This window comes from Coenobita brevimanus, chromosome 72, assembly GCF_032717465.1.
Source record: "Coenobita brevimanus isolate Jiangsu-jjx chromosome 72, ASM3271746v2, whole genome shotgun sequence".
In the NCBI taxonomy this organism is placed as follows: Eukaryota; Metazoa; Arthropoda; class Malacostraca; order Decapoda; family Coenobitidae; genus Coenobita; species Coenobita brevimanus.
The window spans coordinates 4,741,415-4,757,905 of record NC_137025.1 but is presented as its reverse complement, the minus strand read 5'-3'; the positions used below and the strand labels follow the sequence as shown (position 1 = coordinate 4,757,905).

General features: G+C 40.6%; 1 protein-coding gene and 1 long non-coding RNA gene across 3 annotated transcripts in view; one reads left to right on the top strand and one right to left on the bottom strand.

Moving 5' to 3' along the window:
* The first annotated feature begins 955 nt into the window (after positions 1 to 955).
* On the top strand, positions 956 to 15,387 carry LOC145407031 (uncharacterized). Its single transcript, XR_013898668.1, has 4 exons — positions 956 to 1,057; positions 7,383 to 7,543; positions 7,787 to 7,989; positions 15,227 to 15,387. It is a non-coding gene; the product is annotated as an uncharacterized LOC145407031 (long non-coding RNA).
* Positions 12,882 to 16,491, bottom strand: part of SdhA (succinate dehydrogenase, subunit A (flavoprotein)) — a 34,383-nt gene continuing 30,773 nt past the window's right edge. The window contains exons 13-15 of one of the 2 annotated variants that reach the window (XR_013898667.1): positions 15,400 to 15,513; positions 13,956 to 14,915; positions 12,882 to 13,924 (exon numbers count right to left, since the gene is read on the bottom strand). Coding sequence is in view for 1 of the 2 variants with exons in the window: in XM_080278049.1 (XP_080134175.1) it covers positions 14,829 to 14,915; positions 15,400 to 15,513 (201 nt within the window). In the remaining variant the exon portion in view is untranslated. Of the gene's footprint in view, positions 14,916 to 15,399; positions 15,514 to 16,491 lie in introns of both variants that reach the window. The other variant, XM_080278049.1, reaches the window with a different exon arrangement.

Genomic DNA, 16,491 nt, shown 5'->3' with positions numbered 1-16,491 from the left:
ACCCCGCAGAGGTGAAGTGGAAACATTTCGTAATCGGCTTTGTCCTTTATTTTAAAACAAATCCCAATATTGGTTTTGAAAGTTTTGTTGGTATTCAGACATATTCCTATGCACCACGGTGGGATTGGAGAAGAGATTCCGTCCTTTCTTTTAGACAGGTGTATGTGATCGTCTTTTTAGTGGAAGTATAGATACGGTGCCGAAAATAAACAGTAAGACGGCAATAATGTGTATTATTTGCGCCATAATGCTAGGGCATTTCACGTGGATACACAGTGGATGGTTGCTTTTTCATACTGTGGAAGACGCAGACACCGTTACATAAAGGTAGGTCATGTATTGTGACATGTGACTCAGAGAATGTCTGGAAGTAAGCTGCATCCCGCAATCCTTAGGCCGGCATCAGTAATCATTATATTTAAATTTGTTAGTACGAGATGAACGCATTTATTTGAGCGCACTGCATCAGAGAAATCTTGTTCCGGTAAGATGAGTAAAATTTGACATCAGATAAATGTTTAAGAAATAAAGATACCCGTAGGGCCAAAGGCCATTCCATTTTTCCCCCATGGCAGGATGTTCTGAGAAAGCGCTGATTCAAAATCCACACTGCAGTGTACCAGCGATGACCTTCATACAAAGACCTCTGGCCGATGCTCAGAAGTTCACCAAGATGGGCCGTGCAGTGGAGGATTTTATCACCGCCTCTTTAAGGCATGGCAGTGCTTGTGCATTTCTTGTTGAGTAAGGAGTTTCTTTTTCTGCTCTTTTTTTTTTTTTTTTTTTTTTTCTACATACAGTAGTTCTAGCTACTGGGCATCACCCTCTATAACCCCATTATTGTAGAATTTTAATTCCCTAAAGGATACATTTCTACTTTCAGGCAGACAGTTTTGTGAATAGAAGGGTTTTCCAATTAGTTTTTGTGGTTTGTTTGATTTTGACTCATTTCTTTCAGAATTGCCTGTTTTTCCAGCCTCCATCATCCCTCAATTGAATATGGGAACCCATACAGAGAAAAGAAACATTTTCACTGGAAAATGATGGTTAATATCAAGTGAGTTGCATAACAGATCAGGAAACCCATGTTTTATCCAAACCTAACCACATTTAACTTAACTTAAGTGCATGCCTTTACTCTTCAGCCCCCCCCCCCAAAGCATTAATTTAGCCTCATCTAACCTAGTCAGACTGCATGAAAGAAAAATGAGACAATGAAGTTGGCAATTTTAAGCATTAATCTAACTTCATCCAGCTAAGGAAATGGTAAAGAAGGTTGTTGCTCTTGATGAGAGGAACCCATAGAAAACAAAAAACTATAGCTATACCCTGTGTTTGCCAGTTAGTAAAAGAAGCATACCTTCATTATAGAGTCACTACCGGTATAGTGTACAGTCATTTGCTTATGAGATCTTTTTCTTCCGTACATGATTACAACACAAAATTCATTAAATGATCGGTTTTCAAAATTGCATCGCAGTCATAAAATGAGGAGGTGCTGTTACCAACAAAGCATCACAGGATTAGCAAGTGAATATTTAATAATGAAAGTAGTAGAACTAAATTAGATTCAGGATAAGGTGTATATTGATTTTATTTCATTAAAACAAAGAAACAGTTTGCACAAAACTGTGTGCTTAGTGAGTTATGGTATTCTTGCCATCAGACTAGGAGAGTTCATTGTCTAACCAAGTCTGTCTATCTATCTATCTATTGCCAGACGCCTTAATCCCGCACAGGGTGGCCACAAACAAATTGCCTCCACGTTGCTCTGTCCCCTGCCATTTCACTGCCCTGCCCCCAACTCACACACCCCTCTCTCATATACCTCTCCACTCCATCCCTCCATCTCATCCTTAGCCTCCACCTCCCTTTCTCCCCTTCCACCTCACTCACATACACTTTCCTTGTCAGTCTCTCACCCTCCATCCTCTCCATATGGCCAGACCACCTTAGTGTGTTCCTCTTAACGCTTCCTATCACATCCACACCACAATGCTCCTTTATATCCTCATTTGCCAGCCTGTCTCTCCATGTGACTCCACAGGCTCCTTTTAAATAACTCATTTCCACTGCTCTCACTCTTGACTTGTGTCCTTTCAACGACGTCCAAGCTTCGCTTCCATACATTAGAGTTGGTATCACAGTACTGTCATGTAGTAACTTTTTCATTTCCATGCTCACTTCCCTGTTTCTTATCACTGCTTGCAAGGAACCAGTAACCTTTCTTCCTTGTTGTACCCTTTCAAGCACTTCACCCTCCAAACTTCCATCCTTACTCATCACACTCCCCAAGTACTTAAACGTACTCACATTTTCCATTTCCTCACCATCCAACCTCGATGTACATTCACTGACTACACCTCTCTCAAAGACCATCACTTTACTCTTCCCCACATTCACCTTTAGATTCCGTTTCTTACACACTCTCCCAAACTCATCCACCAAGCCTTGCAGCTCCCCTCTGTCTTCACTTAACAACACAGTGTCATCTGCAAACAACAGTACAGGGAGTTTCCAAACACTCCCCTCTCTCACTAGGGCCACTCCAACATCCACTGCCCTACCTTGTATCTCTTTTATTACCCCATCCATGTACAGATTGAACAACCATGGAGACATGACACATCCCTGTTTCAACCCAACCTTCAAAGAGAAAAATTCACTCAGTTCACCATCCACACGCACTGCAGCTGTAGCACCATCCTACATACTCTTCACAGCATTCCTTTTATTCATCAATGATCTTCTAAGCTGTACATCTAACCCTATCCAATTCGTACGCTGATGACTCCACCCTTCACCTTTCCATTCGGTTCCCGCAACGCCCATCTCAACAGTTACTTCAAGAAACAAGGGATGAGGCTATGGCACACCTAATGTCTGACTTGGCTCATATCTCTGACTGGGGTAAAATAATATGGTTGTCTTTAATGCATCTAAGACTCAGTTCTTACACCTATCAACCCGACAAAATCTTCCACAGGTATACCCACTAATGTTTAATAATATTCAGCTTAATCTTGCATCATCCTTGAACATGCTTGGGGTTTCATTTACTCGGGACTTATCTTGGAAAGATCATATTACATCTCTTGTAAAATCTGCTTCCAAGAGATTGGGTGTGCTAAGCCGACTCCGCTTTTCTTTACCCCTGCACAATTGTTGACTCTATACAGGGGTTTTATCCGCCCCTGTGTGGAGTACAACTCTCATGTGTGGGGAGGCTCCCCACATACAGCTCTTCTCAATAGGGTGGAGTCAAAGGCTTTTCGTCTCATTAACTCTCCTCCTCTTACTGACTCCCTTCAACCTCTGTCTCTTCGCCGCACTGTTGCATCTTTATCTCTTTTCTATCGCTACTTTAATGGTCACTGCTCCTCTGAACTGTCTGCTTGCATTCCTCCACCTCTACGACGGGCGCGTAGCACCCGTCTGGCTGCAAACTTTCATCCCTTTTCTGTCCAACTCTCTAATGCAAGAGTTAACCGTTACTCCCAGTCTTTCATTTATGCAACAGGTCAGCTCTGGAACTGTCTCCCTCTGTCTGTATTTTCTGCTGCCTATGATCTCCACTCTTTCAAACGTAGTGTGTCCAGGCATCTCAAAATGATCGGATCTTGAATTTGGCTCTCTATTGTATTTTGTTTTTCTCTTGGAGGGAACTGTTATTGCGGGCTCATGGCCTTTGGTTCCTTCTTCCTCGCATTAAAAAAAAAAAAAAATAAAATAAAAATAAATAAATAAATTCAACAACTTCCCATCTACTCCATATATTCTTATACTTTCCACAATCCTTGTCAATCCACCCTGTCATATGCTTTCTCCAAATCCATGAAGGCCGCATACAACGTCTTTCCCTTCTCTAGAAACTTTTCCACTAAAGATCTAAGAATGAATATCTGATCTACACAACCTCTTCCCTTCCTAAAGCCTCCCCTTTCCTCTCCAACTAATTCCTCTGTTATTTCCCTAACTCTGTCAATAAGTATCCTACCATACACTTTTCCTGTTACACTAAGAAGACAAATGCCCCTATGATTACCACACACTTCTTTTTCCCCTTTTCATGTGTACAAGGGAATAATTATACCTGACTTCCAGTCCTCCGGGACTCTACCTTCCTCCCAGGCCAATCTGCACATCTTCCACATCCATTCTACTACTATCTCTACCCCATGCTTCAGCATTTCACCACACACTCCATCAATTCCTGGGGCTTTCCCCAGTTTGACTTTCTTCATTACTTCCACAACTTCTATCCTACTGATTTCTTCCTGTTGTCTCACTTCCCTCCTTCGCCCAGCCTCTTATACCCGCATTACAATAATCCCTCTAATATCCGAACGCCCAATATCCGAACATCCCCACTAACTGGACATAATCGTCCTGGGATCCAATATTCCCAAAATGGGCCAAAAACCGCAAAAAAATTAGAAAAAAATCTGAATTTTTTTTTCCACCCGTAATTTGAAATTGCTGCCTGGCACCGAACAGCTGTTACACCATGGTCCCTTCACCCCTTCCTTCTTCCCCCCTCGCCCCTCCCCTGTCAGGGTTGCCATTTGGTATTTTTCATTACCAAGTGTGGGACAATTTGGTAATGAAAAATTCGTTTGGTAATGAATCAGAATATTGCATTACCAAATGGATTTTTCACATGTATGAGGATACACAGGATGGAGATAGTGGATTGTTTGCTCTCTCTGATTAATCTGCTACCCTACATAGCATGAAAATAATCAACATGGTGTTAATTATAAGGAGAGTGATTACATGTATTTCCACTTGTATATATAATTAGTGAAGAATAAATGCTAGCTTTACGAATTTGGTAATGAAAAGTTAAATTTGGTAATGAAAGTTGAGGAGATTGGTAATGTGGCTGTTGCGATCTGGCAACTCTGTTACCCCGCCATCATCAACAGTCACAGCCTAACTCTGATCAAGAGCAGATGCTCATAGCAGTGCAAGCCACAGGTGCTTGTTTTTTGTGAATAAACTGCAATACCTCACCACTAGAACACACAGGAATTTACAGTGTTGTGCAGTGTTAAGAATTTAGAGTGCAGAGGATTAACTGTGGACTGCAAACTGGCGGTTCAAACCAGTCCAGGAGCCAGGGACTTGTAAGTACCCAGAATGTTTAATATTGTATAAACTCACCTCTAAAACCGCATTTTATGGTTCTTTTGCATTTATTTCAGTCTTTTATGTCCCTTATTGGTGTGATTTGGGTCTTAAATAGGTGCAATGCATGTCCAGAGGGAGTTGTATAGGTGTTTCTCTGAGTTAGGGTCCATAAGTACAAGTCCATAAGCTGGGGCCCAATATCCGGACAGGACCACTATCTGGACCTGCCTATGGCTCTATTACGTCGGATATTGGAGGGATTACTTTTCCATTCTCTATGTTCAACAATTCCTTAAAGTGTTCCCTCCATCTGCTCACTTTTTCTCCCTTCTCCACAAGTAATTTACCATTTTTATCTTTCACTCACCTACTGACTTCACTGCCACCCTGTCTTACTCTCTTCACCTCTTTCCAGACCATTTTCGTACAGTCCCTCCACTTTACACTCAGATTCCTTCCAAATTTCTCATCCACTCTCTTCGTACTCTCTTAATAATCTTTTCCTCTCTCTCTTCCTTTCCACATATAACTCTCTCTTCTGCCTCTCAACTTCTTTCATGCCCGTATTTTTCATCCATTCATTGTATGCTTCCTTCTTTTGTGCCACAGCCTGTCTCACCTCTTCATTCCACCATGCTGTTCCTTGCACCCCCTTCCTTCTTCTCTTCACCTCACATACCACATCACATGCTACACATATTTCTTCTGTGAATATCTTGCACACCTCCCACATCCCCCATCTGCTCCAATTCATATCTACCCAATCGTTTCTCCATGTCTTTCATATATTCTGCCTGTTTCTCATCCTCTTGTAACCTTCCCACTCTCCTTGCAACTACTTCTTCCTCCTGTCCTTCTCTTCTTCTATTTCTCCATCTTACTTGGATCTTGATTCTGGCTGCCACCAAGTAGTGGTCAGAAAGTCTACTCCCCTAACCTCTATAAGCTCTTGCATCCATTACACATCTTCGCATCCTTTCATCGACACACACATAATCAGTCATTGCCTTCCTTTCATTCAGTTCACCACCCACCCTTCTCATCACTTGCCATGTATACCTGTGGATCATTTTGTGCCTGAAGAGGGTATTGGGTATCACCAACCCCATCCCGGCACAAATGTCCACTAACGCACTGCCATTCTCATCTGTCTCAGAAGGCACACCCCACTCACCAACTATTCCATCCACCTTCACTTTCCCTACTTTACCATTCATACCACCAATCAAAAACACCCTTTCATTCCTTCCAAACTTTTCCATGGACACTTCCACATTTGTCCAGAACTCTTTTCTCACTCTGCTTGCACGATCTTGCGTTGGTGCATACACGCACACAATCGCCCACATTTGTATTCCAACTTTCAATCTTACCCACACAATTCTTGAGCCAACTGATCCATACTTTCTTTTGTTCTTCTTCCATCTTTTACTCACAACAATACACACTCCTTTTGCCTTCTCATTCTCACCTACTCCTGCACATATACCCCATCCATACTCCCATTCTCTCACACTCTCTGAGTCTCTCCTCTCCATTTAGTTTCACACTGAGGTGGTTTGGCCATGTGGAGAGGATGGAGGGTGAAAGACTGACGAAGAGAGTGTATGTGAGTGAGGTGGAGGGGGAAAGAGGGAGGGGGAGGCCGAGGATGAGATGGAGGGATGGGGTGGAGAGGTATATGAGAGAGGGGGGTGTGAGTTGGGAGCAGGGGAGTGAAATGGCGGGGGACAGGGCGACTTGGAGGCGATTTGTTTGTGGCCACCCCATAAGGGATTGAGGCGTCTGGCAATAGATAGATAGATAGATAGATATTCCACATACATCCACTTTTGCACGCTCAAGCACCTGGACAATCTCTCTCTCTCTTTTACCTCATCATTCGCACCCCTTACATTCCATGTTGCAATCTGTACCATGTCCTTTGTCCGGTCCTTGGTCGTCATCTTTTGGTCAGTCCTTGTCCGAGGCTTCTTGTTCGTCTTTTTAGTTATACTGTACCTGTATACAGTAGCTGTTTTCCGGGGAGGGGCACTCATCCGCCAACCCTTTTAGTCACCTCATATGACAAGCAGGGATAGTGGGGGAGTATTCTTGAAAACCCTCCTACCCCCAGGGGGTAAATAGTACCATAATGTTAGTTTTACTTTTTTTTTTTTTTTTTTTTTTTTTTTTTGCATAATATGTGAACAGTAACTCTAGATATATGGACACATGGCATTTTTTCCTTAGAGCGATCCTTCTCACAGGCTAATATCCAAAAGCATCAACCCAGGAAGGAAGGCACCAAGAAGAAGGCTGCAAATCTTGGCTGAACCATGTCAGTCATTTTTGTCGGGCAATACTGAATGGGGGAAGAGCCGTTGCTATGACACTTGCATGAGGGAACCTTCGTGGATGGAGTAAGAAGGTGAGTGAAGTTTACACCCTGCAGCATTTACCCTGAGTGAGTGAATGGGAATTGCAATGCATGATGAATGAAAATAGTGCTGATAGTGACTTTTGTATTTTCCATTTTGTGGATCATAACTGGTCCATGGATAATAGTGAGAATAGAATTGAAGGTGATGGTGATAATACTGATAATGATTTTTGTTAGCAAATGGAGGAGTGGATCCCTATCCTGATCTTGCCATCTTGTTCCAACTTCAAGATACGCTGGGATTTGATGGAATGTGCTGACAGCCAACGCTGGGCTTTGATGGAATGTGCTGACAGCCAATACATCAGAGTGGAAGAAAACAGGATTATGCAGTGGACTAGCGTGGGCTGCTGCTGATGATGGTGGATGTAATTGCAAGAAATCTATCAGCACTTGAACCATCTGCATGCATTCATCTCGCTGTAATGTTGAAGGTAAACCATATTTTTCATATGCTGTGTAGATATAGGCTTGGTCAGTCATCCACACTCTAAGAATTTTTATACATAGTGTATGTCACTCTAGCAAGGGCCCATATGGTACATCAGTTTAGCACCCTAAGAATTTTCAGACATAAGGTTCCTCACTAGTTTTGCAAAGGCCCATATGATCCCACATGTCTACTGTTTCTGTATATGTTACAAGGACCATATGATCCCACATGTCTACTGTTTCTGTATGTGTTAGAATTAAGGTAATTTTTCTTGGTGGCACAGGAGTTTTTGTAGCATCTCTTCTTTAGTGATTTACTGTTTGCTTACTATGATAACTTTTTTCATGTATGCTGTTTACATGCGTTTTACGTAATACTGTATCAGCATAGTCTGCATCAATATCTTTATCGCTCTTTTCCTGCCCTTGGATGGGGGGGTTAAGGTAGGTTGTAGAGAGTCAGAAAAAAAATGAAGGAGAAAATAACTGTCCAATTGAATGGACCTCACTCACAGTTCAAGCCTTTGACTTCAGTAACATCAATTAACATATGGTAGTAGTATTTGCAACCCCAGGCTCATTTGAATATGAACCCTTTCTCAGCAGTACCATCCATTTGGGGATATGGAGGAAAATGAGGAGTGTTTGTTTAACCAGGCAAGGGAGCCTGTTGGATATTGAGATGTAATCTGATCTAAGAATGACACCATGTTTTGCACCTAAAGAATTCCTGTATTGGGGTTGGCCTTGGTACAGCTGATATTCTCAGTGTACTGGAAGCTAAACCAAGAGCCAAAATTAGCTAATTACTGTACTTCCCAACAACAGCTGGAAGCTGTTGGGGAAAAAACAGAAACTTGAGATATGTAATATGGTTTGTAACAATCTGAGAGTCTCTCCTTGGATTTTGACTCTTATGTACAGTCACTTGGTTAAAATATCATTATCATATGCAGAATAAATAACTAAGAAAGAGATTCTGTGAAATCTCCAAAGGCACTTAGGATGTGACCCTGAGTAGCATAGGTGCTAGGGTCATATTAAAACTGAGTGTACGAAAGTGTGAACAAGCTCATAGTGTTTGACAATTACTTCTGAAGCATGAGACGATGATTAAAAGTCTGACTATTCTGTATTGTTGCTGACAACACTCTAATGTTGGGTTCAGGCTGATCACATCTGACAGTAGTGTCCCCAAAATGTGATGATACAACATGTCTGACCTTTCTGTATCATTGCTGACTGCATTCTGTAAGGTGGAATGCAGGATGATCACATCTAGCAACTAGAAAGCATTCAGAAAGTGCATATCTCGCCAATGTCAGTATAATTCATGGTTTACCACATAGACCAACCTTCATGCAGCCTTATTGTGGGAGGTGATTAATTCATTGGTCGTAGTCTACCCTGTTAAACAGTCAAAATGAAAGCATACCTCCACTGACACCAGTAAAATTTATAATTTACTCCTTCATCTGGGTCCACCTAAAAATCTAAGCAACTTCTTGATCCAGTGCCCACACATCCAGCGGATATTAATGAAATCCGATAACAGCTTTTTGAGATAACAGTATCATGTCTAAAAACAAACTTGGACGAATACATACCCTTCTCCAACTTTGTTGGCAAAAGTAATTGCTGGTGTTCCATAAATGACCATAAGTAATTAGGGACTTACACCATCATACACTCAATTTTAGAGTGGTCAGTCCAGCTTTTGACAGTAAAATGAATTCCCAGACTCCCAGTTATTAGCTTTTTATTTTCATTGAGCTAGGGGGGAAAAAAATACTTAAAAACTTTACAGGGTGATCAAAAGAAGTTACTGTAAATTTTTGGACCTCCCACCCCCATCCGGTGTATTTGATGCAAAGTAAGCCACCTTAGCATACTTTGCCTTACCCTACCTTTCTCTGTCTCACCCTAGCTTCCATACCCAACTCTACTTTGCCTGACTCTGATCTACCTACCTTACCTTACCCTGTCTGACTGACCTACCCAGCCCAACCTTACCTTGCCCATACTCTACCCTCCCTTACCATACCTTAACTTGCCCAAATCCTAACCTTACCTTACTATACCCTACCTTACCTTACCCAACCCTACCCTACCTTACCCAACCCTACCCTACCTTACCTTACCTTACCTTACCCTGCCCTACCCTACCCTACCCTACCCTACCCTGCCCTGTCCTGCCTTACCCTACCCTACCCTACCGTATCCTTCACTACTATACCTGACCACATCTTACCCTACCTCACCTCATGTTACCAAACTGTATTATATAATGTGCTACCCTGTCTAACATATCTTACCCTGTCTGACTGTCACTACCATATCTTACCACATCCAACCTTGCCTTACCTTACCCTACCCTGTCTTGTCTTACCTTACCATACCATACTTTACCATACCATACCCTGCATAACATACCCTACCCTATCTAACCTTCCTTACCATATCTTACCCAGCCAACATTGCCTTACCTTACCTTACCCTACCCTACCCTACCCTACCCTGCCTACCCTACCCTATCCTATCTTACCTTACCTTACCTTACATTTCCTTACTTTACTCAGAGCTCATGTAAGTGATAAGATTCTTGATCACCCAGTTTTATGAGTTTTTCATGAGATTTAGTGAAACAGAAGTTTGACCAGAATTTTTAGAGGTTAGATAGATTTCATTTGACTAGTATTATTTGAGGTTAGAATTCATTTGAAATTTTTTTAGAGGTTGGATAGATTTCATTTGACTAGAATTTTTAGAGATTAGATAGATTTCATTTGATTAGAATTTTTAGAGTTTAGACAAAATTCTTTGTTTTACATTTTCTGTGTTCATTTATTGTATGCATTCGTGCATTTCTTATTTATATTTGTACGTATAATGAGGTTGCATGGAATAAACTGCATACAGTATGTGCATGTCATCAGTATGCTGTTAATTAGTAAAGTCAAGTTATATACATTCGCTTGAAAATGTGGAACTTGTATGAGTGAGCAAGCTTCTTAATGTCTGTACTTTAGCTAAAATAATTGTGCCATCCTACTTGCCTAATATTATTGCACACCTTGAAATTATGGCGAACACCATCAAACTTGCCTAATGTTAATGCATCTTTGAAATTTTTTAGAAACCGCTGTTCCACTTGCCTAAAATTAATGCACACTTTAATATTTTGAAGAGTGCCATCTCACTTGCCTGATGTTAACGCATACACTGACATTTTGAGGAAAACCACTTAGTGATACCCATAACTTTTCAACAAGTTTTCAGACGTTGTGTGTAGATGTGCAGTATCTTAATAATTTCTGAGACAACTTAGTTTGGTGCTCAGTTCGGCACATTTTGGCCTTTTTACAGCAGTATTATGGTGCATATTGAGAAAGCTAAGCTTACTAACATGTATTACTTTTTCATAAGCTTTTCCAGCAGTGTGCATATATCCACTGTAATGTAACAGTTTCAGAGACAACACAGTTTTGGTGGTTTGATTTCTTTTTTTCAGCCATGTGGTGGCAGATTTTGAGAAAACTGACGTGTAACACCTGTTACCTCATAAGCTTTCCATTGATTTGAATAGATCCACTTATGCTTTTCTAGTTTCCCAGATAAAAGTTAATTTGCTGTGCTCTACCACCCAACTACATGTCTAATAGTGTTCCCACTGGCTTGCTTTGCTCAGTCACTCGGTCATATTGCTAAAGGAAATATGCTAAGAAATCTCCTACTGCCACCAGATTATGATCTTTCATATGCAGTCGGTTCCATGTAGCCACATATCTTTGCATAATGGGAGTGCTCGCAAAATAACTTGTGATAACTTTTCTCTTGCAACTATACTCTTTTCACATTAATATGGCCTAAAATTGTCTTCCATCTATCAAAGACTATCATGAATGTTGGATTTTAACATCAGATTAACACTAGAATATGGTTCTAGTGATGTGGAAGGGATTCCCTCCCCCCCCCCCACTGAGCTGTAACTATAGATTAACACTAAAATCAGGTATCAAGAAATAGGCGTCCACACCACATGTGGGATAGGCCTGAGTGAGCAGAGTTGTATTTTGGGCCATTTTAGGCTACATTTGACTTTTTGGAAATTAATGATACCACTGGAAGACAATTCTTATGACATTTTCAAAGTATGATATCCCATGATTGTTGTACTAGCTGAGAAAAAATAAATTTTCATTGCTTTGTTCATGCCTAGTGAAAATGTTCAGCATTTTTTGGCTGTATTTTGCTCTTTTGGGGTAAAAGTTTGGTACCAGTGGAGGACATTTGTTATGACAATTTCAGAATGGTACAACCTGTCACAACTGGTTCCATAGCTGAGAAGAAAAGGAAATTTTGGTGGTTGTCAAGTACACCATCAGTTTTAAGGAATCATCCTTACATAAGTACTGATATTGTTTACACTGAGTGATACATTTTGGATGTGGAGAATTACAGTACCCATGTTCAGTTCTGCAGCCAGCTCAATACAAAAAGTTTCATCTTTATATTCTAAACTGTGGAGGTTCTTGGTAACCCAAGCCATACAGTTGGTATACGTAAGCCCTTTATATTTACCAGCATACTATTAGGCTCAGGAGCTAACAAGGTGCCTACACATGGTGGTCTGTGCATCCACCATGGTGCAGCAGCAGCATTCACTCAACAGTCAAACCTCTTTATATTTCCCTGCGCCTCGCCATGGGGAAGGATACTGGTATGACCCCAAGTGAGATGCTGTCTACCATGAGGGGGCATCAATTCCATACATGGTGTATATACTGAACTGTATTTGTAGGATAGCCCCACAGAAGCAGTTGCTTACCTGTGCTGAACAGGTCTGCTTGACCAGACAGACAAAGGTTAAGCAACAAGGTTGAAATATCCTTACTTGTCAACAAGTTTTATTTTCTTGCACAATGTCTTAGACATGGGTACACAAAGCCAAATCATTACTTCTGCCTTTCAACTCTGGTCAACAATATAATGGTGTGGCACACGGTACTGCAAGACAGGAGTAACTTTATACATATTCATAATATTGAGAAAAAATACTTGTCTTCTACAATACAACTGGAACATACCCTTTCCCTACTCTCAATCTCTGGTACTGGTACCGGCAGTAGTTTCTTCCTGCTTTCCTAATACCTGTAATATGTAGTTTTGATCTGTACAGGACAAACTACTGCATAAGGAAGGCTATGTAAATCTTTTTACCCCAACAAATAAATTCAGCTTATACAGTGAATCTGGAACATTCTTGTGTCAAGGAATTTCCTAAACACTTCTTCCTTAACAATTTACTATTTCCTTGCAGGTAATTTATACACCATCCATCAAAATGTCATTAAAGCCTTCATTACCATTACAGAGATATAGCATACAAGATAAGAGGTATAATATGCAAAACTGGGAAACTCTACTCAAGACAACACAGCCATTACAAACCACCCAAATAAAACTAGTTCTCAAACACATGAAATTAAGTGAGAGAACACTGTAATAAAAGGCTGCAAAACCTGCTCTTTAACACTACATTTCATGCTACCTTTCCTTCAAAAAGACAAAATCATCAACTGTACAGTAATCCTTAATTTAAATAATCTTGAAATATAATTTAATGGTAGCACAGGGGGCAGGATATTTTCAGTCAATATAAATAATTAAGTATCCCAGGTCATTAAAAGTCTATACTGAGGTGATAATACACACCTATACATTACAGGCATGTGACAGACCGACTCAACCAATGACATTCTACAACAGATCAAGACAAAACAGCCTCCACCAAAGCCAATAAATTCCAGATGTAAATTTCAAGTCCCCATACAACTCTCATGGCCTCTAATTAATTTCATATATTACCCACAACCTACTATGCATTAACCCCCTCAATCTGATGATGCATTTATATTTTCAATTAATTTTTGCTGCCTCCAGATGATATTGTTAACTTTAGAGATGCCTCCAGATGATATTGTTAACTTTAGAGAAACTATCTGTCATGAAGGGTTTACAAATGGTCTCCATAACTTCTTCAGAGCCTACTTTCTCTCCCTATGTTGAACTGAGTCATCTGATGGTAGCAAATAATAATATTAAAAATCAGTCATCTGAGTGAAGGAGTTAATGAAATTTTCTTGACAAATTATTTAGGTATTTTTGTCCAGAGCCTCATCTCAGGAGAAAAGACAGCTAATAAAATGTATCATGGGAATATCAGTCATAACTACGAAACAGACAAATACACAGCTACAAGGAGATGAAAAAATAAAAGTGCACTATATACAGTATCTACACACAGAGGGGCTGATCATGTTAACTTGCTAAAGGCATCAGCAATAAATTATAATCTCTTGTGATAACAGCTGACTCACTGGATACATGTCACTAGATGACAAGTTGTTGCTATTTCCCTGCACATACAAAATCTGATTTTTTCCTGTTTATATCACCCTACTGAGAATAAATGTAGTCTAACACAATTCAATGTAGCATATACGAAATCTGTGAATGGTAAATGGTTTTATACTACCTCTACCACTCATTCATTACTACATTAGAGGTCTTTTCTAATCCAAATGGAATTGTCAAGAAGTTGGAAAAAAAAAAAAAAAAAAATCACTGCATTAATGTGGTTGAAAAACCAGAAAACCACTTTTCATCTTACTTACTGTCTGTGGCTATTCAAGTGGTTGATGCTTCTTACTATATATAATCAGATCCCACTTCTAGTTTCCAGGATATCTGTGTCATCCAAATTACAAGTAAACGCAAATGAAGTACATTTACATTGTGTGCAGTTGTGCGATGTTGATCCATGGTACAGTGTGGGTATTTAGTATGACCTGATGGCTGGAGGAACGGTGGCACACTCAGCATCATCCAGAGTATGGTCGATCACAGGCCGGTACTCCAGGTCAGTCTGAGATGCAGAATAATGTGGTTGGTATTGGTTATCAAGTGTGTTAAGGTGCTCCAACCAGACATGGCCCATAATGGTTTACATCTGAGAGATGGTTGGAGTTGGAGTTTACTTTTAATACCACTCAGGGATAAGCAACTTGTCACTCTCTCCACATGTGTACTGAGTGAGTTGCTCAGTCCCAGGCACCTACTACACCCATGATGAGGCAGTAAAGGAATGGATGATACATAAAAATTCAGACAGCCACAATCCACACTACTGGGCAATTTGCTTACAATTTCTCTTATTTGTGTGATTTCCTTTCCCAGATCCAGCATGCCTCAAGAATTACCACAGCCCATGAATAAGCACCTCAATCACAATCCTTCAATATGCTCTCAACAAAAGATCTTTGGGAGCATTTGGCAAAAATGACTAAGTTCACCAGTCAACTGGGTTTATGTCCAGATGAACTTGGAGCCAGAACAAACACAAGACTGACCTTGCCAGTGGCGATGTCAACAGTGGAGAGTGTGTGCTTGCGCCAGTGTTTCTCCATGGGTAGCGGAGTCTGACCCTCCAGGGGCTTGTTATAGTCGTACTCATCGATACGGTCCTGCACAACACGCCAATCCAATCAGTTAATATTTTTATTGGTACTGACATACAACAGAATGATAGTTCATACAGAATGCAGATGTAAAACATTTGTGAACTAGCTAAAATGATGAAAGAAGCCAAGTGCCCTAAACAACACAAGAACTGTGCTATGTAAGAAAGACTAACAATAAGGATACCTGACAATGAAAACGACGGGTGATAAAGAGCTCAACAAAATCTGGCTGTGCAGACAGCATTCATGGTATGACCAAGTCCTCAAAAAATAAACTACCAATTTCACAGAATACAATCTTACTCAATATCCCTTGTTAAATATTGAAAATGACCTAGATGCAATTCAAGCAAAAATTTGGCCATGCAGAAAGCATTCATGGTATGACCCAGTCCACAGAAAAATATACTGTAAACCAGTGAAGGCTTATATCCAAGGGGTGGTTGGGGTTTATTGCTCACGTAATGCCACTCAGGGATGAGTGAGGCTGGCCACTCTCATCTTAAATGTCAGGACCAACTTGCCTAGCCCCGGGCTCCTATACTCCTCATGGGACAACGTAGGATTGGATGATGATGATGGATGAACAGTATCCCAATTTCAAAGAATACTATCTTACTCAATATACCTTATTACAGTGTTTCCCCATGAGGAGCATAGGAGCCCAGGGCTAGGCAAGTTGGTCCTGACATTTATGATGACAGTGACCAGCCTCACTCATCCCTGAGTGGAATTACATAAACAATAAACCTCAACCACCCCTTACATATAACCTTACACTGGCTCAATTCAATTAGAGTGCCTTAATTGCCAAGTGAAAGCCCATATTACGAGTTCCTGTATGTAGCTGATAGTAAATATCTCTATCTTCTAGTTTCTAGTTATAGTCCTTTGAAAATCCATGACCTTGATTTTGAATTTTGAGGGTCACTCAATTACCTCCAATATAATCACTTTCTTTTGGGACCAGTGCCAACATAT